Genomic DNA, 24,440 nt, shown 5'->3' on the forward strand with positions numbered 1-24,440 from the left:
TTCATATGGAACCACAAAAGACCCCGTTTAGCCAAAGTTATATTGAAGAAGAAAACCAAAACGGGAGGCATCACAATCCCAGACTTTAGCCTCTACTACAAAGCTGTCATCATCAAGACAGTATGGTATTGGCACAAAAACAGACACATAGACCAATGGAATAGAATAGAGAATCCAGAGCTGGGCCCACAAATGTATGATTCGTGAGTTTGAGCCCCACATCTGGCTCTGTGCTGATAGTTCAGCGCCTGGAGCCTGCTTCAGATTCTGTGTCTCCCTCTCCTAGTCACACTCTGTCTCTCAAAAACAATTAAAAATTTTATTTAAATAAAAGAAAGGATAAGAACCATATTATCATTTTAATAGACACTGGAAAAGCATTTGGCAAAATACAGCATCCATTCATCATAATAACCCTCAACAAAGTAGGTTTAGAGGAAACATATCTCAACATAATTAAAAGCCATTTATGAAAAACCCACAGCTGACATCATCCTCAATGAGGACAGAGTCTTTCCCCTAAGGTCAGGATAAGGATGTCCACTCTCACCACTTTTATTCAACATATAGTACTAAAAGCCATAGCCATCAGACAACAATAAAAAAAAAAAAGGCATTCAAATTGGTGAGGAAAAAGTCAAACTTTCACTCTTTGCAGATGACATGATACTATATGTAGAAAACCCAAAAAAGCTCCCATCAAAAACCTAGAACTGATAGGAGTGCCAGGGTTCCTCAGTCAGTTGAGCATCAGACTTCAGCTCAGGTCATAATCTCAAGGCTCATGAGTTCGAGCGCCACGTTAGGCTCTGTGCTGACAGCTCAGAGCCTGGAACCTGTTTCAGATTCTGAGTCTTTCTCTCTGCCCCTCCCTCATTCATACTCTGTCTGTCTCTCTCAAAAATAAACATTAAAATATTTAAAAACTAGAACTGACAAATTCAGTGAAGTGGCAAGATACAAAATCAATGTACAGAAATCTGTTGCATTTCTATATATCAATAATGCAGCAGAAAGAGAAATTAAGAGAACAATCCCATTTACTATTGCACCAAAAATAAGGTACCTAGGAATAAACCTACACAAATTATGAATGATTGTACTCTGAAAACTATGACAGTAATGAAAGAAATTGAGGACAATATAAAGAAATGAAAAGATATCCCATGCTCATGAATCGGAAGAACAAATATCGTTAAAATGTCTATACTACCCAAAGCAATCCCTATCAAAATTTCAACAGCATTTTTTACAGAACTAGAACAAACAATCCTAATATTTGTATGGAACCAAAAAGGACTCTGAATAGCCAAGGTAATCTTGAAAAACAAAAACAAAGCTGGAGGCATCAGAATTCTGGACTTCAAGTTATATTGTAATAATCAAAACAGGATGGCCCTGGCACAAAAACAGACATAAACTTATCAATGAACCAGAAGAGAAAACCCAGAAATAAGCCCACAATTACATGGTCAATTATTCTTCAACAAGGCAGGAAGGAACATCCAATGGGAAAAAGACAATCTCTTCAACAAATGGTGCTGGGAAAACTGGACCACTTTATTACACAAAAATAAACTCAAAATGGATTCAGGAGCTAAATGTAATACCTAAATCCATAAAAAACAAAAAATAGCTAGAACAGGTAGTCACTTATTTAACATTGGCCATACTAACTTTTTCTAGATATGTCTCCTAAGGCAAGGAAGCTGTCAGCACTATATCAAAATAAAAAGCTTCTGCACAGTGAAGAAAAACATAACTAAAAGGGAACCTACTAAATGAAGAAGATATTTTCAATTACATCTCTGATAAAGAGATACTATCCAAAGTTTATAAAGAACTTACATAACTCACCACCCAAAAAACAAATAATCCAGTTTTTTTATATGGGCAGGAAAAAGGAACAGACATTTCTCCAAAGAAGAAATACAGATGCCAATAGACACATGAAAAGATGCTGAACACCAGTCATCATCATCAGGGAAATGAAAATCAAAACTACAATGATGTATCACCTCACACCTGTCAGAATAGCTAAAATCAACAGCATAAGAAATAACAGGTGTTGGCAAGGATGTGGAGAAAAGCAAACCCTCTTGCACTGTTAGTGGGACTACCACCTGGAGCAGCCACTGTGGGAAAAAGTATAGAGGTTGCTCAAAAAGTTAAAAATAGAACTACCCTTCAATCCAGGAATTGCATTATTGAGTATTTACCCGAAGAAAACAAAAGCAGCAATTCAGAAGGATGCATGCACCCCTATATTTATAGCAGCATTATCAACAGTAGTCAAATTATGGTAAGAGACCAAACGTTCACTAATGAGTGTATGAAGAAGATATGGCATAAGTATACAACGGAATTTTATTTAGCAATAAAAAGGAATGAAATCTTGCCATTTGCAATAACATGGATGGATTAGAGAGTATTATGCTAAGTGAATTCAGTCAGAAAAAGACAAATACCGTATGATTTCACTTGTATGTGGAATTTAATAACAAAACCAATGAGCAAAGGGAAATAAAAAATGAGAGATAAACCAAGAAGCCAACTCTCAGCTACAGAGAATGAATAAAATGGCTATCACCAAAGGGGAGGTAGGTGTGGGAGGGATGTCAAATAGGTGATGGGTATTAAATAGTAAGAAGTGCACTAAGTAATGTATAGAACTGTTAAATCACTATATTGTACACCTGAAGCTAATATAACACTATATGTTAACTATACTGAAATTAAATTTTTTTTAACTTTTATTGCTAAATAGTAGTAAAAATACAATAATTTGTTACGGAATATGCAAGATAAAAAGACGGGGTAGTAAAAAGGTAGAGCTTTAGAAGACATTCAAACTTTAGTAGTTACCAACTTAAAATAGACTATTATAAAATAAGTTGTCATATGTAAGCATCACAGTAACTGCAAAGTGAACCTATGTTCACAAAGAGGATGGAATCTAAGTATACAACTACAGAAAATCATCAAATCACAAAGGGAAAGCAAGAGAAGAAAGGAACAAAGAACTACAAGACAGCCACAAAATATTTTTAATAGCTATAAGTATGTACCTATTAATAACTAGTTTAATTATAAATGGACTAAATTCTCTAGTCTAAAGATATAAAGTGGCTGAATGGGCTTTTTAAAAAGACCCATCTATATGCTGCCTTTAAGAGACTCTCTTAAGATGCAAAGACAGACTGAAAAGTGGTAAAAGTTATTCCATCTAAATGGAAACCAGAAGAAAGCTGGCATAGCTAAACTTCTATCAAACAAAATAGACTTGAAAGACTATAAGAGACAAAGTACATTATACAATGATAAAGAGGTCAATACAAGAAAATATAATTCTCATAAATATTTATGCACCCAACAGAGAGGCTCCTAAATATATCAAGGAAATATTAACAGACATAAAGAAATACAAAGCAACCCAATAATAGTAAGGGACTTAATACCCCACATACCAGAGATAGATCATCCTGACAGAATATCAGTAGGGAAACATCAGACCAGATGGACTTAACAGATACATACAGAACATTCCCTGACATAGAGTACGTGTTCTACCACAAGACAAGTCTTAATACATTTAAGAGGCCTGTGATTGGAAAAGATGCTTAATAGGATTTCAGCAGTATAAAGCTAAAACTGACTCACAGAATAAAACTGGAAAAGTCACAGATGTGTAGACATCAAAGTGCTACTGAATGATCAATGAGTGAAATAAAAGAGAAATCAAAAAGTAGTTTGAGATGCAGTAAAGGCAGTTCTAAGAGGGAAGTTCATAGCAATAATTGCCTACCTTAAGAAATAAGAAAAATCTCAAATACACAACCTAACTTTATACCTGCAGGAATTAAGGTAAGAATAAATTTAACCCAAGCTTAGTATAAGAAAATAGCAAAAATGAGAGTGGAAATAAATGAAATAGAGACTAAAAAGACCAATACAATGAAAAGCTAGTTCTTGGAAAAGATAAAACTGATCAACCTTTAACTAGACTCACCATGAAAAAGAGAAGACTTAAATAAATACAAACAGAAATAAAAGAAAAATTACAATTGATACCACAGAAATACAAAGAATTTTGAGAAACTACTATGAACAACTATACACCAACAAATTGGATAACCTAGAATAAATGGATGAATTCCTACAAATATACAACCTACCAAGACAGAATCAGGAAGAAATAGAAAATCTCAACAGGCTGATTATGAGTAAGAACATTGAGTCAGTAACCAAAAGTCTCCTAACAAACAAAAGTTCCAGACCAGATGGCTTCACAGGTGAATTCCATGAAACATTTAAGGACAAATTAATAATAATCCTTTACAAAATCTTGGAAACTCTATTTTCAAGGCCATTATTACCATGATAGTAAAGCCAGACAAGGAGGCCAGAAGAAAATTACAGACCAATATCCTTGATGAACATAGATGCAAAAATCCTCAATAAAATATTCATAAGCTGAATTTAACATACATTAAGAAGCTCATGCACCATGATCGAACAGGATTTATTGCAGGGATACAAGGATGGTTAAACTTCCACAAATTAATCAACATGATACAACACATTAACAAAATGAAGAGTAAGAATCATGTGATCACCTCAATAGATGCAGAAAAAGCATTTGACAAAATTCAACATCCTTTTATGATAAAAAAATAACTGTCAATAAAGTATAGAAGCAATATACCTCAACATAAAAAAGACCTATATGACAAGCTCACGTCTAACACTGTACTTAATGGTGAAAAGTAGATAGCTTTTCCTCTAAGATCAGAAACAAGACAAGGATGCTCACTCTCACCACTTTTATCATATAGTACTGGAAATTCTACCCAGAGTGATTAGGCAAGCAAAGGAAATATAACACATCCAACTTGGAAAGGAAAAAATAAAATTATCACTATTTGCTATGACATGATACTATATATAGAAAACCCTAAAGACTACCAAAAAACTATTAGAACAAATAAGTTCAGACAAGTTATAGGATATAAAATCAATATACAAAACTGTTGCATTCTATATACTAATAAATAATCAGAAGAGAAACTAAGAAAATCCCATTTATAATTACATCAAAAAGAATAAAATGCCTAGGAATAAATTTAGTGAAAGGAAGTGAAAGATCTGTACACTGGAAACCATAGAACACTGATCAAGGAAACTGAAGAAGACACAAATAGAAAGATTGTCTATGCTTATAAATTATATGGATTAATATTGTTAAAATGTCCTTACTAGCCAAAGCAATGTACAGTTTCAGTGCAATCTCTATCAAAATTCCAATAGCATTTTTCACAGAAATAGAACAAACAATTCTAAAATCTGTATGGAATCACAAAAGATGCAAATGGCCAAGGCAATCTTGAGAAGGAAGAATAAAGCTGGAGGTATCACACTGTCTTATTTCAAACTATATTATAAACCTAAAACTATACCAAAACAGTATAGTACTGGCATAAAACCACCTATGGATCAATGAAACAGAATAGAGAGCACAGAAATAATCCACGAATATATGGTCCATTAATTTATGACAGGAGCCAAAAATATATGGGGGAGAGGATAGTCTCTTTAGTACATGGTATTGGAAACATTGAACAGCCACATGCAAAGGAATGGGGGTGATCACTATCTTACACCATACACAAAATTTAACACAAAATGGACCTAAGATTTGAATATAAGCCCCCAAATCATAAAAATCCTAGTAGAAAACAATGGTAAGAAGCCCATTCAGATTGCATTTTGTGTCAAATCCAAAAAAATTACTGCCAGACCAAAGGCAACAAAACCAGAAATAACTAGGACTGCATCAAACCAAAGAACTTCTGCACAGCAAAGGACACCATCAACAAAACTCAATGGAAACCTACCAAATAGAAAAAAATATTTATTATAGAGATAATTCTGATAAGGTGTTAATATCCAAAATATATAAAGAACTCAACAGAAAAAAAACTCAACAGCAAACAAACAGAACAAAATCTGATTGAAAATGAATAGAAGATCTAAATAGACACTTTTCCAAAGACTTACAGATGGCCAATAGGTACATGAATAGGTGCTCAATGTCACTAGTCATCAGAGAAACACAAGTCAGAATCACAATGAGGTATCACCTCACATCTGTTAGAATGGCTAGTTTTCAAAAAGACAAGAAATAACAGGTGTTGGTGAGGTTATGGAAAAAAGGAAATCCTTTTGCACTGTTGGTGGGAATATTAACTGGTGCAGCCACTGTGGAAAGCAGTGTGGAGGTTTCTCAAAAAATTAAAAATAAAAATGCCCTATGATCTAACAATTTCACTTCTGGGTATTTATCTGAAGAAAATAAAAACACTAACACAAAATGTATATATGCACTCCCACATTCTTTGCAGCATTACTCAAAGTAAGATATGGAAGCGACCTAAGTGTCCACTGATGGATAAATGGATAAAGAAAACATGGTATGTATATACAGTGGAATATTATTCAGCCATTAAAAAGGAAAGAAAGGAAGAGGATCTTGTCATTTGTTACAACATGGATGGACCCTGAGGACATTATGCTAAGTGAAAAGTCAGAGAACAAATACATATATGATCTCATATAGCTCATTTTATATATATATATATATACATAATGTTCATAGATACAGAGAACAGAGTGAGAGTTGACAGAAGCAGGGGGTTGGGAGGATAGAGATGGATGAATATGGTTACAAGTACGAACTTCCAGCTATTTAAAAAGTAAGTCATGAGGATGTAATATACAGCATGATATCTAAGTTAAGAATGCTGTACTGTATATTTGAAAGTTGCTACGTGTGTTAAAAATTCTAATATGAAGAATTGTAAAAATAAAAATTATAACTATGTATGGTGATGGATATTAACTAGACATACTGTTGTGATCATTTTGCGAAGTATACAAATGTGGAATCATGTTGCACACCAGAAATTAATATGATGTTCTTCTACATCTATTTTATCTCAGTTTTTTAAAGTTAGACACTATAAAGCCAGTAACTGGTATTATTTAGAAAACTGCAGATAGGACTCAAGGAGAGGCCATTTTCTGTTCTAGCACTTTCCCCACGTTCTAAAGAGAAAAGACTATTTTCATAAGAAGGAAAGATCAATTCAGAAGGGCTGAGGATTAGCAAGAGCATAACAGAAGAGCTTTACAATGAAAGAGCTGATCTGACCTTTGCAGTGACTGACATGTAAATGAGATCAATTCAGAGAGATGCAAAAGAGTGTTGTTGGTTCAAAAATTGACTAGATATTTTCAGCTGCATTTAAAGATTTGATTACCCCTAAGCTTCCAACCCAGAAACAGCAACTCTCAGGTTATATATCAACACCCAGGGGCTGCCTATGTGCAAGGCTGCAGAGAATTTGAAACTGTCCAGGTTTCAAGGAGCACAGGACCGTGAAGTTCAGCCACATACTGCATATTTCACATCAATGAACTAGGCTATTGATAGAAATATTTCAATAAGTGGTAGGACATATGAAAAAAAGATCCTTCACAAACTGGGAAACTCTGGCCAGTAGATTAGCCCCTAAAAGAATGACTATATTGAAAGACTCAAGTAAGTACACTGATGTTAACATCAGGGAGGAAGTGTCTCCAGTGGTGTTCCACGGGCCTCTACCTTATGTTCTGTCCTAGCTAAAACTTGTATCCATGACTTAGAGCATATATTCATCAGCATGTAGAGCTGGAAAGAGCGATCCTGATTAATTTTTTAAAAACTCATAATCTCCTTGGCCTCTCTTTGTGGTGCTGGGAAGTAGCCATGAATGCATCAGGAAGTCAACACCTCAACTAATATTATCATGAAAGGAAGTTGTGGGGACAGAGATCCTGGGCAGCTGTGCCAGGTCTTGCCTTCCCAAGAAGGAACTGGAAGCCCAGCCTCCTCACACAGGATGACTACCATCTGGTACCCGAGACCTTCTGGCATGGTGAATGCTGGAGGGGAGTGATGGAGGAGTGGCAGGGCGGGGTCCATTGCTAGATAATCGCTGCACCGCCATACCTCCGGAGGGCCAGCCCAGGACCAGCACGGAAGCTGTGCTGCTGCTGGGCCCAGCACCCTAGTGCACCAGGATACTCCCCACAGTCTCCCTGCCCAAGTGTATACAAGGTAGCCAGTAAATCTGCAAGGAGGATGAGAAGTACCAAAACAGAGGAAAAAGCAGTAGGCATATCGAAGCCACTGCCACGCAGCAGTGTCAGGGCTCAAGCGCAAATCACAGGCTGTGTTTGAGGAGATGCTTTCCTGTGCTGCTGAGGAGATGTACCCGCAGACAGCCCTCTTTGGAAGAGAAAGAGTAGAGGAAGCTGGCATCACTCTCAAATCTATGACTTTTCATGGCAATGATACACACTTCCTCAGCCTTCCACTTACCCTCCCTGTACTGCTGTACGGGAGGGAACCATATTTACCAAAGCTTCCACAACAGTAAGCAAAGCAATTTCAAAGCTTCAACAGCAGTTCTTTCTCTTTCCATACCTGCTAGTGCACTGACCAAGAAGTAGGCTGTAGAAAAGAGCTTCTGGTTGCTGACTGCATCCTCTGGGCCTGGACACTTGCCCTGTAGTCTGTACCCCACCAGACACAGGAAAGCCATGAGGTCCTGCTGCTGTGGGGGCTTCAGCTCCCCCAGTATTGCCTTTTGAGGTGACAGGCCACTGACCACGTCCTCACACTGCAGGAAGAAGAGAAAAGAGACATGTCATAAAGCCAAAGGCCAAGCTGGGCCTCTGCCCCATGACACGCAACCCCTTGCCCTTCCACTATCTCCCCAGTAAAGCAAAAGCCTGCAATGTTTTCTGTTTTTAAATTACTAATCTGCCAGGTTAGAGTTCCTCACAAGAAGAGAGTAAACACCATTGCCCAGGTACTATTCTTTCATAGCAAGGGTAAGACAGATGCAGAAACTATGGCTAAAACCTTCCAGGACAGGGCAGGGTCTGTCAGGTTGTACCGGGAACAAGTGACTATATGCAGAACTGAGGAGGAGAACATGAAAACATTTTCCCATCACGATCATCCAGCTTTAACCTTGGCACAGAAGCCCCCACCCACATTCCCAGCTAGACCCAGGGCAGCCTTATTCATCAGCACGGGGCCTGCTGGGAGGCGGATGGCCCTGCCAGTGAGGAGTGAGCTCCCCTCCATCATCACCTCCACATCAGATGCATTCACAGAAGACTCCACTGGCCCCCACTACCTGAGCAGCTTGCTTCTCCTGCACTTGACAGGGCACCTGATGTTCCTTTGAAAGGGTACTACTGGTCTGGTATTTCCCTCTTGGAAGGAGCTATTCTAGGAAGTATAAGTCAGGGGGCTTTTTGAAACCTGTGTGTTCTCCCTGGGGCTAGCACACCCTCCTCTGAGCTGTGCATTGTCCAAAACACCCAGATGTCTTGGACTGTTGGACTATTTCTACAAGTGTAGGGTCCCCCACTGGTGGCCAAGCTCTTTTGGTACAGTCCAATTTCAAGAGGGGAAAATAACAAGAATGCTCTCCTGGATACCATGAAAGCATTGAATCAGAAAATCAGTTTTCAAAATCTCTTGAATAATAGAAAAAAGGAAAGAAAGAAAAAACCCTATCATATAAATTACCTGCTCAATCCCCCTTAAGGAAGGAGAGTACAAAGTCTGGCAGGTTTCCAGGTGGTTTGTCCTTTACCTTTTGTACAACTAATAGTTGAGGAACTCAACTTCCCCAAAAATCCTGCTGATGCTACTGCAAAAACAAAAAAACCAAACAAACCAAAAATGGCCTGCTTTTCAATCTTCTAAATAAAGTTGACTTATTCTATTAAGTTGATTTATTGGACTCTACCACATAGCCCCCCTGTAGTGGGGTTGAACAGAGGCCCCCAAAATATATGTTCACCTGGAACTTTAGAGTTTGACCTTATTTGGAATTAGAGTCTTTGCAGATATAATTAAAATATGGACCTCAAGATGAGATGCTTGTAGTTTGGAATGGGCCCAATATCCAATGGTGAGTGTCCTTTAAGAGACAGAAAAGGAGAAGAAGGAGAAGACATCAACACAGAAGATAGGGGCATAGGAAGACACAGTAGAGACTGGGACAGTGTGGCCACTAGCCAAGGAGCTTCAGGAGCCACAAGAAGCTTAAAGAGTCAAGGAAGCATCCTCCCCTAGATCCTGGGGTAAGCATGACCCTGCTGACTTCTCAGCTCCAGACTTCTGGCCTCCAGAACTCTAAGAGAGTTTGTAGTAATTTGCTACGACAGCCCGAGGGAACCAATCTACACTTCGATTCTTAACATCAGCTACCTTTCTGAAGTTAGAAAACTAAGGACCTGAGAGTAAGGAAAAAAGAAGCCTTAAGGTTTAAAGGAAGTGAGGAAATTTAGATGCAATTTTATCCCCGCTCACAGCCTCATCCCAAGAGGTCCAGCCTGTCTACATCTCCCGAAAACCCAGGTAGAAACACTGCCTCCAGAGGTCTCTGGTCTTACCACTTGTTCCAGGACCACAAGCAATTCTTCATCAAACAGGATCGCCTGGAGGATGTTGCTAAGTGCTGTCTGTTCCTGTTCTGGCAGCTCCACAAACGGATGGAAATTCCTCTCCAAGAGCAGAGTCGCTGTGAAAACAGCAGAGCACACCCAGCATCGTGACTGCCGTGTATGTCTTAGAACAAGGGACAGCAACCTTTGTTTTTTATAGTAATTGTCCTCAGTTCTTTGAAAGACACATGCAAGTAACACAGGCAGTCATGGAACTAGGAAGCAAAGAACATCAGGTTAGATACCACCCTGAGTGTTTTTCAATAACCACTTACACTACTGCAAAAAGAAAGAAGGGGGACAAAAAGAGAAAAGAAGGCCACCAGATGTGTTTCAGACTTTGTTTTTTCTGAGGACTCACTAAACAGTAAGTCTACTTTCTGGAAAAGTCTAATTATTTAGACTCCTTGTTAGCATGATTTTTACAGAAGTAAATTACCAAGGCTGAATTACTAACCATCACTCAGTACGTTTACAGGGCTTTCCAGCCATGCAGATTCCAAAGTCCATTATTTTCCATGTCCTTTCTTTTAATACCATGTATATTTTTATCCTTTAATATTTAATACTTGCTTTTCAAAGAGTCTGTCATCCAATTTTTATGGCAAACACCAGTCATTCCATTTTTTCCCATTCATTATTCTTCAACCACCCTGGAGAACGAGCAGGTGCACAGGCCCACTGGCTGGTTACACAGCTTCTGCAGGATGCTTGAGGCTCTCTCCTTAAAATCTTTTCTGTATTTTTTTAAAAGACATTTAAACACGTCTAGTAAACTAAGCCCAGTGGGGATTTAAAAACAATATTTGGTAAAACTGTTTCATACTAATACATAATGCACTTCCCCTGCCGACGGCAATCCAGCACACAGTGGTTAGAGAGCCCTATGGGGAGGAACAGGTCACGTCAGTCATTGACCCATTAAAAACTTCCCTATAAATGCAGCTAGATCTTTGCCAGGCCAGCCTGGAGAAAAGAGCTTTCCTGGTTGGTTTAAGGTCCAAGGGCACAAAGGCCAGGCTGGCCCCCACCCTACTCCACTCAGGCCAACTTGAATGGCCAACTGACAGGGTGGACTGGGAGGAAAGGAAATGATAAGGAAGATGCAACCATGAACAGTCTTGCCCCTTCCCTGGAGGACAGTCCATGGTTGCAGGGACACTCTGTTTTGTCCTAACCTACAGCCATGCTTCAATGGCAACTGGAAGTCAGACTCAACTGTCCACCTCAAAGAGGCGGAGGAGTGGCCTGCAGCCCTGCGAGATGGGAGAGCCCTACCCTAAGAGTGGGCCTTCCCTGCCATTTCTTCCAACACTGATGCTTTTGCTACAGAAAGAGCAATATCTTCTAGTCTGGGACACCCTGAAGCCCCAGAGATGAGTCTTCCTATCCTCCCAGCCAGATCATTCCGAGCTGCTTCTAGCTCTTTTTACCAAGTTCTTACCCAGTTATTTGTTTTCCCTTTTCTTCGTCCATTTTCTCTTCTGCTACATACTGCATTCCCCCCGCCCCCGCCTGCCCACACCACAAGAAAAGCCAACTTTTTTAAACACAAAATGCTATGAGTTATAAAAGCAATTGCCACAGGCAAGTCACAGGTACTCCCTCCTCCTCACAGGATGCAGGGCTTCAAGCCACATGGATAAAGAGCCCCCAAGAGAGCATTTTGCAATGCTGATGAAAGCCTTGCCTGTGTTGGCAGTGAAGGCTGGAATATAATGAAACAAAAGCAGAATTTGGGATCTCTCTCTCTGCCACTGACTAGCTACTTTTAATAGTCTGCAAGGTTTCTATGGATAAAATGAAAGAAAATGCCGAACCCCAGACTCTCACTCCTCAAGGTCTTCCATCCCTTCCTCAAAACATAGCATGGAAGACCCAAGGTTCCCTGAGATTCCACAGAGGTGCATCCTGCTGAGTGGACTAGGTCCGACTTGGAAGCACTGTCCCCTCTGTTCTCAGATGTTCTCCATTAGGTCGCTGAGGAGTCATCGCTCCTGAAGACCACCTCGCGCCTCAAGTGCAGTGCTAAAGTAGCATCAGCTTACCACACCTCACCCTGCTGGCAATACCTTGTTTTAAAACACTCAACGGCCAATCCAGGGCAGATGGTCCCGGCCCAGCATCTGGGAGGTCCCCAAATGGAAACTCTTGAAAGGGCAGAGGGTCCACGAAGACAGAGTCTCGTCTTTCAAGCTCGAAGCCACCATGCTTCCCTTGTAGGAGGCAGAATTCTGTCATGTGGGAGAAAAGGACAAGCCAGGCATAGGGTCAGCAGGACCTTGTTGGCACATCTCAAACCCAGGTTAACTTAACAGAGAAGCGGTGGCTGAGGGGGGACACATCCACTGTCTGACCCTATAAACCCACTTGGTACACATTACACTATGAGGAAAACTCAGCGACTCACTACCAATACAGGAGAAACGGTCGTTCTCAACATAAAGTTCTCTAGTGTGTCCCCTCTTGAATGGGTAGGAAGCAATCTGTCCAACATCAGAAGTATTTCCTTAGCTGGATTTGAACAAACTGTTAAATAACAAAGATTTAACTGAGTAAATTTTAAAATGACACCATTTTGGGCCAGTGGCTTTTTTTTAATGTTTATTTTTGAGAGAGAGAGAGAGTGAGTGAGCAAGGGGAGGGCAGAGAGAGAGGGAGACAAAGATTCCAAAGCAGGCTCCAGGCTCTATGCTGTCAGCACAGAGCCCAACACGGGGTTTGAACTCATGAACTGTGAGATCATGACCTGAACCAAAGTCAGACTCTTAACCAACTGAGCCACCCAGGTGCCCCTAGTGGTTTTCTTTTTAATAAAACCAAATCATAAATAACTCACCATGTTTGAAACAAAAAATTTAAATTTGATTATTACATTTGATTTGATTGAACTTATGACATTAAAGTATTTGACAATATATTTAAGTATGAGTGGTATGTGGTTTTAGTTTTCAAGTCTTGTCTTCTCTTCATTAATAAATAAAATAATACTCAACAATTAAAAGTGGATTTCTGATTTCTGCAATTGTATGAATGAATCTTACATTGAATGAAAAGACCAGTCACAAATAAATACAGTCTCCATAAATCTATATAACATCAAAACTAGTATTTTTGTAAAAAAATAAAAGCCTTATCTTCAGGTATACTGAAATATTTATAGACAGAACAATACAATGCCTAGGATTTGTGTTGAAATAATTGAGTGGAGTGGAGGGAGGTGACCAAGTTATAGATGCAACATGAATCACCCCAGTTCTTAAAGCTGGTACATGGGAATTCATAGTATTATTATCTCTACTTTTGAACATGTATAACTTTTCCATAATAAGTTTTTTTAAATAATGTTTCCTTAAATATGTCCATATTTAAGAACCTAACAGTTATTATGTTATGTCCTTAATAGTTATGTCCTTAATAAGCAAAAATAGCAAGTGCACTCATGAATTAGGGTTCTTTTTATGTTTCTATTTGAATTATTTTAGTGTTTATTTTTGAGAGAGAGAGAGAACATGTAAGAGTGAGAGTGGGGAAGGGGCAAAGAGAAAGGGAGACACAAAATCCGAAGCAGGCTCCATGCTCTGAGCTGTCAGCACAGAGCCTGACATGGGACTCGAACCCACAAGCCATGAGATCATGACCTGAGCCAAAGTTGGACACTTAACCAACTGAGGCACCCAGGTGCTCCTTATGCTTCTATTTAATCATTTGTGTAGTTAAGCACAGGCTACAGAATAAGAAAGCGGATGGCATGAGAATAAGAAAGTGGACTAGCACATATTTTTCCTTGCTTGTGGGTACTAATGACAAAGACAAAATGGCTGTCTAAAGACGAATGAAACAATCCTTCATTTATGCACTCAACTGACCCACACTCACTGAGCATCTGGGGGCATCCCTGGTTTGTTGTGCTTGGCACTAGGCACCGAGGCAGATGAATGTGACCCAGCCTTCAGGTGTTAACTATGTGCACCCAGAACAGCCACCATGACAATTAACATAGGCTCAAACCCTGCCAAGAGCTGGGCAGGCCCCCCCGGCTCGTAATTTAGGAGTCTAAGGTACCGGCACCACTCTTGCTTATACACATGCTCAAGTCGCTAAAGACACTGCCAATTCTTTAATTTTTTTCAGTGTTGGGCAATGTCCCAGGAGCCAGTGACATGAAATGACTACACTCCAGGCCTCAGCAACAAGTATGTCCCAAGTGGGAACAGGCATAGCATAGGTGGTGCTGGAGGAGGTGGACAGGTCCCTGAAGCTAAAATGGCAAGAGCAGAGAGAGAACCAGGAAAAGTTTCTTGAATGAAGCAGTGGCTAAGGAGCCTCCTAGAGTTTCGGTAGGAATTAGCCGGGCGAAGAGGCAGAGAGCATGCAGGCAGTCGTGGGGCTCTGGAATAAGCGTGAGAGGAGTGTTCGCAGACGCTGGGCTAACTGGCCAGATGGCTGCATCAGCAGCATCTGGAGATTAGCCGGAAGGCTGGACTACAATGTACCTGAAGTGCAGACTTTGTCTCGGGACAAAGGGAGCCCTTGAAGGGTGTTTAAGCAGGTGTGTGAATGAAATGACCACGTTTTTATTTTTAAAGAATCATATTAGCTATGCTAGGATGGAACAGATGCGGAAAGGTTCAGAGACGCAGGGGAGCCAATTAAGAGTGTGTGGCAGGGCCTGGTGGGGAGGTACTACTGGGGCCAGTAGACCTGCAGACAAGTACACTGACCAAGGCCAAGTCCGGACACAGGTTCACGTCCACAGGGCATCCAGTCAGAAGAATGCACTGGAAGGACACTGGCATAATGCCTCACTGTACAAAGTGCAAGGCTAAAGTTCAAAACCATAAAATGATGTTTCAGATTGGCTATAAGGGAAATGCTATTGGTGAAGGAAGGGGTCATGGCTTAGAGAATCTCAGCTAGGACAGGCCACAGGATGCCTTCCACAAGGGACACAGAGGAGTCAGCCTCCACTTAAAGTTTCAGAGGACAAACAGGATCCTCGTCCAATGTATTCCAACCCCCCAGAAGGGGGGGAGGAGACATCAGACAGCCTCTTAAGGGCCCTTCTGGCCCTGCAAGTGTATGTTTATGAAGCCAGATCAGAATATTCTGGGGCACACAGATGGGGAAGAGCGGGGAGCAGAACAGGCATAACAATCAAGCCAGGAGCCACACAGAATGTCGGCCTGACCACCAGGCTGCACAGGCATGGCAGTCAGCAATGGGAAAGGGCAACGCAGCGAGGCCTCCTAGGCCGGGGCGGGCAGCAAGTGAGCCAAAAGAACCTCCCCAAGTCCCCCTGGGCACCTTTTCTCAACAGCACAAAGAGAAGTTTATTTTCAAAGACAGCAGAAGCCAGCCAAGATAAAAGGCTGGAAATTGAAATGCAAACAGAAGAGCCAGCCAAACAAGGCTGTGTCTTCCAAACCCTGTCTGAGAAAAGAGAGGCCCTCTGCAGGAGTGACAGGTGACCCACCAGAGCTGCAAGCAGGGTAGGGTGCTGCCACCTCCTCGGAGACACAGGAAGGGGATCTCCACAGGCCCCACAGCCTGGAGTGGTAGCCCCAGCCCGGTCCCTGGCCAACAGAGGTCCTGAGAGCACGCATGGGCATCCTCGGTGCAGGCTGAGCTTTCCCAAGGCTTATAAACATGACCCCCTGACTACCAGTCCATCCATCTGGACAGGATAACCAGGCTGGAGTCAAAGTGCATGCGGTCACGTGCTGATATCAAAACCAGGAGCGACAACCTTGTTCAAGCAGAAGTCCTCCAAAGAGACGGAATAAACACATAACAATGCCAGTGAGGACACAAATTTGGAACCACGGCTGAAGCCTGTAGGTCACAATTCTTGGTATTTCTGATACTCATGCATCCCCAAGGAACCTCTGTAGAACAACTAAAAACCTGACACCCTCACTCTGTGTCACCTCCCTGAAATGCAGGCTGCTCCACCTGTGAAACGAAAGCAGAATCTGCCATTGCATTCTGGGCCTCAGGCGCCTCTTCGGCTCCTCACACGCCCAGGAGCTGTGACTGTCGGGTGCGGACAGTCAGTGTTCCAAGTGCCTGTCCTTGCGGCTCACTGCCATGGTTAACTTGTGTGGGCCACGTGCACACAAAGAGCTGCCTCCTGGACAACTTCCTCTTCCCTAACCGGCCACTTCAGAGAAGCAGCGGGACAACAGGGGACAGCAAGAGATGTACATGGTGTCTCAGGCAGGGCACACGTTTTAAACTTTTCGTTATGGAAAACGTGAAAGGGCACAAGCATAGCGCAGCATGATGAACCTCCACATCCCACCGACCAGCTTCCACAGCGGTTCTTCACCTCTCCCGGCCCCACGCACACACCCTTTACACTCCACCAGGACTGTTTGTGAAGCAATCCACAGACACGTTACCCATTTCATCTGCGAAGACTTCGGTATAAATCTCTAAGACACAAGACTCTTTTTTACGAACATAACTATAACATTGCCATACCTTAAAGAGTCAAATTTTATGTTACATTTATTCACTCATGTCCCCAAGAAGCGGTCAGTTTTCTTGGGTTCAACACAATCTCTTCTCGGGACCAGCAGGAGGAAGGGGCCATGAGCATCTAAGACCAGCAAACCCGAGCTACGCTCAAGTCCTTGTTTTCTTCCAATGATGCGATGACCAGGATCTCCCAGCTTTGAACACACTGGTGATCAGCAGAGCAAGGTCGAGTGAAGCACTTCTGGCTTCATGTTAGGGGAAGGAAGGTGGATGCTGCCGGTCATAGCACTATTAACAGCTGATAAGAACTGCTGTGCTGAGTACTTCACATGCCTCATCGCATGTAATTCTGACCGCAGCTCTGCGAGGGACTGCCTTTCCCCTTCCGGGGACGGAGGGGTAAGGGTCAGCAACACCCACAACTTGCCTGAGGCCTCACGGACCGATCCCAGGGCCGACCCCAGTCTGCCTGATGGCACACCCACATCGAGGACCCTGAGCCGTGCTGGTGAAAGCGCATGCACATGGACGCCCTCCCCATGCAGCCCACCTGTCTCACTTGTCACCGGCCATCCCCGCATTTCCCGTCCTTTCCCCTAACACCCGGGCAGGAGGCGGCACTCACCGAACTGGCCATCCGGTTTCACATACAACTCGATGATGCCATAGGCGATGGTGGCCGGAGCTGGGATTTCCAGCACCACGTTGGTGTCCTTGATGACATTCCCGTCCTCCTTCGCGGACACCTGTGAGTGAGAGCACAGGCTGCCCCCATGCGCCCGGACTCCCCCCCCCCCCCCCCCCCCCGGCTTCTCTCTGCCTCCCCACTGCGGACGGCCTAGGGCCTGGCACACAGAAACCCCAAGCAAACGCCCAAGGGACCAAGTGGGAAGGAGAAGCCAGCCGGCAGATATAAGGACGTGATCCCTGTGGGCCTCCTGATGTGATGCACATCGCGGGAAGTAAATGGCCAAATTTTGTGGGGACAAAAAAAGTGAGGTTCCAGGGTGTGGGGGATAGTGAGGCTAGGTCAACAGTATTGATTAAAGATAAATGAGACAAGGTAACTTGTCCTGTCCTCACGGAAGATTATGGCACCACTGTGGCAGCCCGGAAAATGACAGTCCTGAACGCCTGACTGGGAGAACCTCGCTAGGAGTTAGGACCCCCCAGGGGCCTCCTTCCAGAGCCCTGCAGACGGCACAGTGGCTGTTAACCAAGCGCAGGGGAGGCGCTGCAGGGATGAGAGGAGGATTGGCAGGAGACACCAGGTGGCCAGGCAGCAGAGCTCTGTCCTTCTAACCCTGTTACACATATGACACCTTCCCGGGACCGCCTGGGGGGACCACTGCCTTGACACTGGAGATCAGAGACCCCTTTTAGCAACTTGATCCCAGTGGGTGTGAGGACAGCCGGCTTCCTGATTCCCAGGCAGGCACCGGGCCCGTGGTGGGGTCACCAGGGACGGAAATACCGGCAGGGCCCTCGCTCCTCACTGTTGTCCAGCCGGCCCCAGGGAGAGTCCACCTCCAGACCCAACCTCTGTCTCCCCTCCTTCCAAATCCAACTTTCCCAGGTCCTCTGGCAAAAGCCAGTTACTCCAAGAAGCAAGTCTCTAAGAATAGGCCATCAGGCACCAGGGCAAGCAGAGGAAGTAGTCCGGGGCTGACAGCCTCCTGTTCCACAGAAGTCTAGAACTGGCTCAGGGATCAGCCTGGCAATAAGACTGCCTCTATTTTCATCCAGAAGCATCTGTTTTTGTGTGTACAGACACATGTCCTGCTCTTTACCTTCCCTAACTCAGTCCACAAAGGATTTGAGGCAAGGGATTCCAAAGAAATCATTTTGAGACCTTGGGCTCCGAGGGGCTCCGGCGGCTCTCTGTGCATCAGCCTGACCACTGCTCCTTTGACCAGTGTTCTTTCGGGGAAGGCACCTGACCCAATCCTGCATGGCCATTCCAAGGGTCCTACTACCGAGACCCGGGTCTGCTTCAGAAATGGGTACCAGCAGGGCTGGTGAGAGCCAGTCCTGAAGCACACTCACCTCTGGGGTGGCAGCCGAAGGAACGGAGGCAGGCAGCCGCCACCCCACAAGAAAAGCAACTGAGAGGGGCCCCACCCCCGGGGAGGCAGCACACCCTGTTCTCCGGATTTCCCTTCTAGCAGCGACTGAACTCAGATTTCCCCGCATGTGTCAGTGTGTTATTTCTTGTTTAAGCCAACTTGAGTTGGATTTCTATCAGCTCACAACAGAAGAGACAAGCCCAGAAGGCCCCTGACCCCGCCGCGCAGCGGACCCGCACCCTGCGCACCTGCACGGTCTTGGTCTGGATCCCCACCATGCCGCCGCACCTCTCCTCCACCTGGACGTGCTCCGAGATCACACACTGCTGCGTCGTCACGATCCTCTGTGTCAGGACGCACAGGACTTCATGCTTCCTCTCCAGCACCTGCTGCAGCACAGGATTTCTCAGATTTATCGCTCTGCAAAGGAAAATGGGCCGTGAGCAGCCTGGAGCCTCAGGGGAGACGGAAGCAGCCCATGAATCCTGTCTCACACAGCGGGCGGCTCAGGAGCACACAGGTCACCGCCAGCATCGCTTCTGTCCTGGATATGAGAGAGGGGCCAGTTCACCCAGAAAGACAGAACTCCACCTTCCCAAGGCCGCCCAGGAGCTTCCAGGCATCCAAAGGCCGCCCCGGGGCGGGGGACTCCCTACCTAACCACAGCACTGTCTGCCAAGGACGAGAAAAAGAAACCCAACTAGTGCGGGAGGGGCTGCAACCCCCTGGTTTTCCTCCCCGGGAAGCCGGCTTTGCAATCTCCTCAGCGGCTGATGGCCCGCAGCCATCCCGGGAAACGTGGGGTTTTGGGGGGTACCGTAGACTGGACGGATGGTGGCTTCCTGCAAGGAAGAAATTGGGTTTGAAATAATGAGGAACTTCTTAACCTGTCCAGGAAGGACAGAATCTCTTAGGAGGAGGTTTATGCCATTTTACAGATGAGGAAACTGAGGCCAAGGAGACCTGGCCTGCCTGGCGTCCCCAGCACAGACTCAGGGCTCCTCTGCAGCTTATCTGGAGAATTTCCAGGACGAGCTCAATTGTCCACGTACAGGAGGGAGGCTTCAGGCTCAGAGGTAAACAAATAATCCCTGTGGAGCTCTCCTCTGACGCGATGCTTCTAGGAGGTGGACAGGAAAGAACCTAACGAGAGTCCATATTGGCACAGGAACAATTACCGTGTTCATCTTGAGCTTTTTAAATAGTTCAAGATTAGTTGCCTGGAAAGACTCAGGAGCACCTCTAACCGCACACAGGGGAGGCTCACCCCGATGCAGGGCAAACACGGATTCTCCAGGGGTCAGCGAGCATCCTCAGAACAGGAGTGAGTAGTTGTTAAGGTCCTGTCTCCGTGTGAAAAGCTGGCCCGGGTAGAAACTCCATCATTGAATAGACAGATGTATGTACACACAATGGGACACTTTTAAACCATAAAAAGGAATAATGTTTCGATGCACAACTGCCTCATGAACCAACCCTGGTGACGGTGTGCTGAGTCAAATCCACCGGACGAAAAGGGCAAATATTGGGTGAGTCTACCTATACGAAATATCTAGACCAGACAAATCCATCATGGCAGAGTGTCGATTCAAGGTTACTAGGGGCTGGGAGGAGGGGGAACGAGTTCTTGCATGATGGCTATACAGTCTCTATTTAAATGTGACAAAAAGTTCTAGAAACGCCATTGAACTGTTTCAAATAATAGGGGTCCCTTGGTGGTTCAGTGGGTTAAGTGTCCGACTTTTGATTACGGCTCAGGTCATGATCTCATGGTTCATGAGTTCAAGCCCCACATCAGGCTCTGTGCTGACAGTGTGGAGCCTGCTTAAGATTCTCCCCCTCTCTCTGCCCCTCCCCTGCTTGTGCATGCACATGGGTGCCTTCTCTTTCTTTCTCTCTTTCCCTCTCTCTCAAAAATAAACATTTCTAAATAGTTAAAATGATAGATTTTAGTTTATATATATTTTATAACAAAAAAAGTAAAGATACATGAAAAGCTGTTCAGTCTCAAGAGTGTTCAAAGAAATGCAAATTATAACAATGTTTCACACATATTAAGTAAGGCACATGGGGCCTGGCTGGCTCAGTGTGTGACTCTTGATCTTGGGGTCATGACTTGGAGCCCTATGCTGGGTGCAGAATTCATAAACAAACAAACAAACAAAAATAAATCACATGTTGTTGTTTTTTTAGTTAAGTAACAACAACAAAAATGACAAGCACAACACAAAGCCACCCAGGGGTCCATTTCCAGGAAAGCAAATGAAGCAGGGGCTTGGAGCCTCAGCCCTGGGGTTCAAATCCCAGCTCTGCCCCTGCAGCTGGTGAACTACTCCACCTCCACACGTTGCTTTTCCTGCAGATAAAGGGAAGGGAACAGTGCTCTCCTCAGGGGGCTGGCGTAGGGTCTAGAGGAGAGGACACGCAGGGAGCACGGAGTTACATGCCACACAAACCCCAGCGGGCTCACGCTACCTTCTGGTGTTCTTCTACCCAGGTGCCCAAAATAGATCCCAGATGACAATATGAGTCATTTAATTGGGTTGGAGGCACTTTTCCCCTCACTTGCTTAGAAACCGTCAATGACTACAGCACATCCTGTGATCTGGCCCTGGCCCCTGGCCGGTCCCACCTTCCAGCTTTCTCTCGGAGCCTGCCCCATGGCCTTGACACCATGTCCCCGCTTCCCTCCTCTTGCTGACGCCAGTCACCTCCTCAGGGGTGGCAGGCATTCCCTGCTCACCCTGTGCGCGGTAACAACTCTGTCACTGTCACATCCTGGACCACTGATCTGGAGCGCATATTCACACCCAATACTTTTCTAGCACATTGTCTGTCTCTTCCCCCTAAACTCCATGGAAATAGAGACTGTGCCCTCCAATTACTATCAGGACAATGCCTAGTACATAGCAGAGACTTGATAGATAATTTTGAAATAAATGGATGAATAAAATTTGTGGGGTTTTTTGTTTTGGGGGCTTTTTTTTGTTTTACTTCTCTCTTTTCCTTCATGAATGTGCAAATGTATACATATGCACCTCTGTGTGAAAGAGAGAACACATAGGAGATGGAGGAAGTGGAGGATTAGCAGGGTAGTTTAAAGAATGATATGTAGAAGTCAATCCTCCTGAAAGGCCGTGTCCGGGTGCTAGAGGCACAGACTTGGAAGGGCAGAGCCAGAGTACCCACCAGTCAGAAGGTACATGTGAACCAGGCCCTTCTGAGGCTCTCCTCTGACTGCATAGACAATTTCACCTTCTAGCAGATTTCTGAAAATCGACTGCTTCAATTACAGTCCAGATACTGACCCGAGCCCATGTGACAACACACACATCAGAAGCAACTCCCAGCTTCCGAACCCCAGACCTCACAGCAGAGGGAGACGGAAGGTGCCCAGAGTCTGAAGGGACTTGGCCACACCGGAAATCACTGCACGGCCACGTGCCTTAACCAGATCCATCAAACACTTGATGCTGTCTTATCCAAGGTTAAATTATTTGAAGGGGAAAATTTGGCCTAAGCTGCTCAAGACTCCATTGCTTAAAATGCCCACCTCCCTCCAGAACTCACACAGGAAACACCGGAAGCAGAAGGGAGCAAAGTCAACTGCAGGAACGTAACTTTCTTTTGCACAGGACGGCGGGCCAGTCCCGAGACGTGTGCCCGTCCAGCCAAGCACCTGTGAGGCCCAGCGGCCCTCAGAGTGGTCCCTGTGGGCGGCCCCACCACAGGCTGAGCACAGATGCCAGGGCCTGGCCAGGGTCCATCTCTAAGGTCGAGACTCAGCCGAGTGGGGAGGAGACAGTACCTGGTCAAGTCCCGCGCAGGCGCACTCAGAAATGCTCCACGGGGGCTACAGAGGCAGGGCTGTGAGGACAAGCCCTTCCCACCCACATGGGGATTGTTTCCCAGGACAGTGCTGCCACCTCGTGGAAACCCAACACCGGACAGACTTCTCTTCGGTTAGGACACAAGACCTGGTGTAGACAGGGGAAGCTATTGATCAGGGGGAAATGGATTGCTCATTGGATTCTTTGCAAAGCAAGCTCTGAGGGACTTTCCCCCATCGCCTCCTCTAGTTGCTACCAGCAGGCCGGGATGCAGAGCAGCTCCTAGGGGTCGGAGGGCAGCCTTGGCCTCCTCAGGGCACGGGGCCCTGTGCGACGTGACTACCCTGGGCCCGCCGAGTTGGGTAACCGTCAGGTCTCAGTGTAATCTGTTTACGTTAAAATCCTCCATGTTTTGCGTACACATTAAAGCTGTTTATGGGTTCCTTCAGACCGCTACAGGGATTCAAGGGGGAACACGTTTAACACCCTGGATTAGCAGTTTCATAAATGAACACCATAAAGGCCCAGAAAAATTGAAGATGGTAACTTTTCACAAAGGTTCCCCCCCACCCCCACGCCCCAGCCACCGGGGACCCACTGCTGCTGTCTTGCCCCGCTGGGTGAGGGCACCCTCTGGCTGTACCACAATGTGACCTTCATCTCTAGTGAACTCTTGTGCTACCAGGTCCATTTCCACATGTAAAGATCTGGCCTGCCTAGCTAGCCCCACGGCTGGGGCTGGAAGGGGGGTTTATACCCCAGTCCTGAAGGAATCCTTTTCAGAATATCTCTGCCTGCTCATCCTCCCCGCCCCATCGCCTGATGGCTGCGGCCACATGCCCTCAGAAAACCCTCCCCGGGCTGTCACGATTCGTTCCCCCTCCCCAGGGCTCCATTAAGAGCCACTGAACAACATGGACAGAATGTCTTCAGAAAAAAGACAAAGACCATTCACAGTAATTACCTCCTTAGTGGGGAACTAGATGGCTGGAAGATCAGGAGGACACTTTTTACCTTTTCTCTTTTGATTTTTAACATTTAAACCATGTGAACATACCCATTATTCCAAAAATGCTTCTAATTAAAAAAGACCTCTGGACAAACTGTAAGCTCTTGGAGGACAGAACACCCTCCTGCTCCTTTTACTGGCTTCCACGCCTATCTTACCCACCAGGTGATGGATTCGTGAATAATGTATCACACAAATTCTAAAAGGCATGGTTGGAATAAACCTCGCTCCCCTATCAGGACTGAATCGTGAAGAAATAAAAAAATCTGATCACATCAGAAGAGGCAGAGAGAGAGAGACACAGAATCTGACACTGGGCTTGAACTCACAAACTGCAAGATCATGTCATGAGCTGAAGTCAGACATTTAACAGACTCAGCCACTTAGGCAATCCTGCATCAGTGTATTAAAAGGGTAATACAGCATGATAATGTGCCACTTACTCCAGGAATTCGAGACGTCCCTGGTTCAATATCCACAGAT

The 24,440-nt window shown here is 44.6% G+C and overlaps 1 protein-coding gene across 5 annotated transcripts in view; it reads right to left on the reverse strand.

Annotated features, from left to right (window-relative positions):
* Positions 1 to 24,440, reverse strand: part of GSDME (gasdermin E) — a 67,975-nt gene that overhangs the window by 11,816 nt on the left and 31,719 nt on the right. For all 5 annotated transcript variants that reach the window (XR_003905084.1, XM_029930330.1, XM_029930321.1 and 2 more), the window contains exons 4-8: positions 19,367 to 19,538; positions 17,678 to 17,798; positions 12,642 to 12,803; positions 10,519 to 10,646; positions 8,528 to 8,723 (exon numbers count right to left, since the gene is read on the reverse strand). Coding sequence is in view for 4 of the 5 variants with exons in the window: in XM_029930330.1 (XP_029786190.1) it covers positions 8,528 to 8,723; positions 10,519 to 10,646; positions 12,642 to 12,803; positions 17,678 to 17,798; positions 19,367 to 19,538 (779 nt within the window). In the remaining variant the exon portion in view is untranslated. The remainder of the gene's footprint in view (positions 1 to 8,527; positions 8,724 to 10,518; positions 10,647 to 12,641; positions 12,804 to 17,677; positions 17,799 to 19,366; positions 19,539 to 24,440) is intronic.

Source organism: Suricata suricatta, chromosome 2 (assembly GCF_006229205.1).
Source record: "Suricata suricatta isolate VVHF042 chromosome 2, meerkat_22Aug2017_6uvM2_HiC, whole genome shotgun sequence".
Taxonomy (NCBI): Eukaryota; Metazoa; Chordata; class Mammalia; order Carnivora; family Herpestidae; genus Suricata; species Suricata suricatta.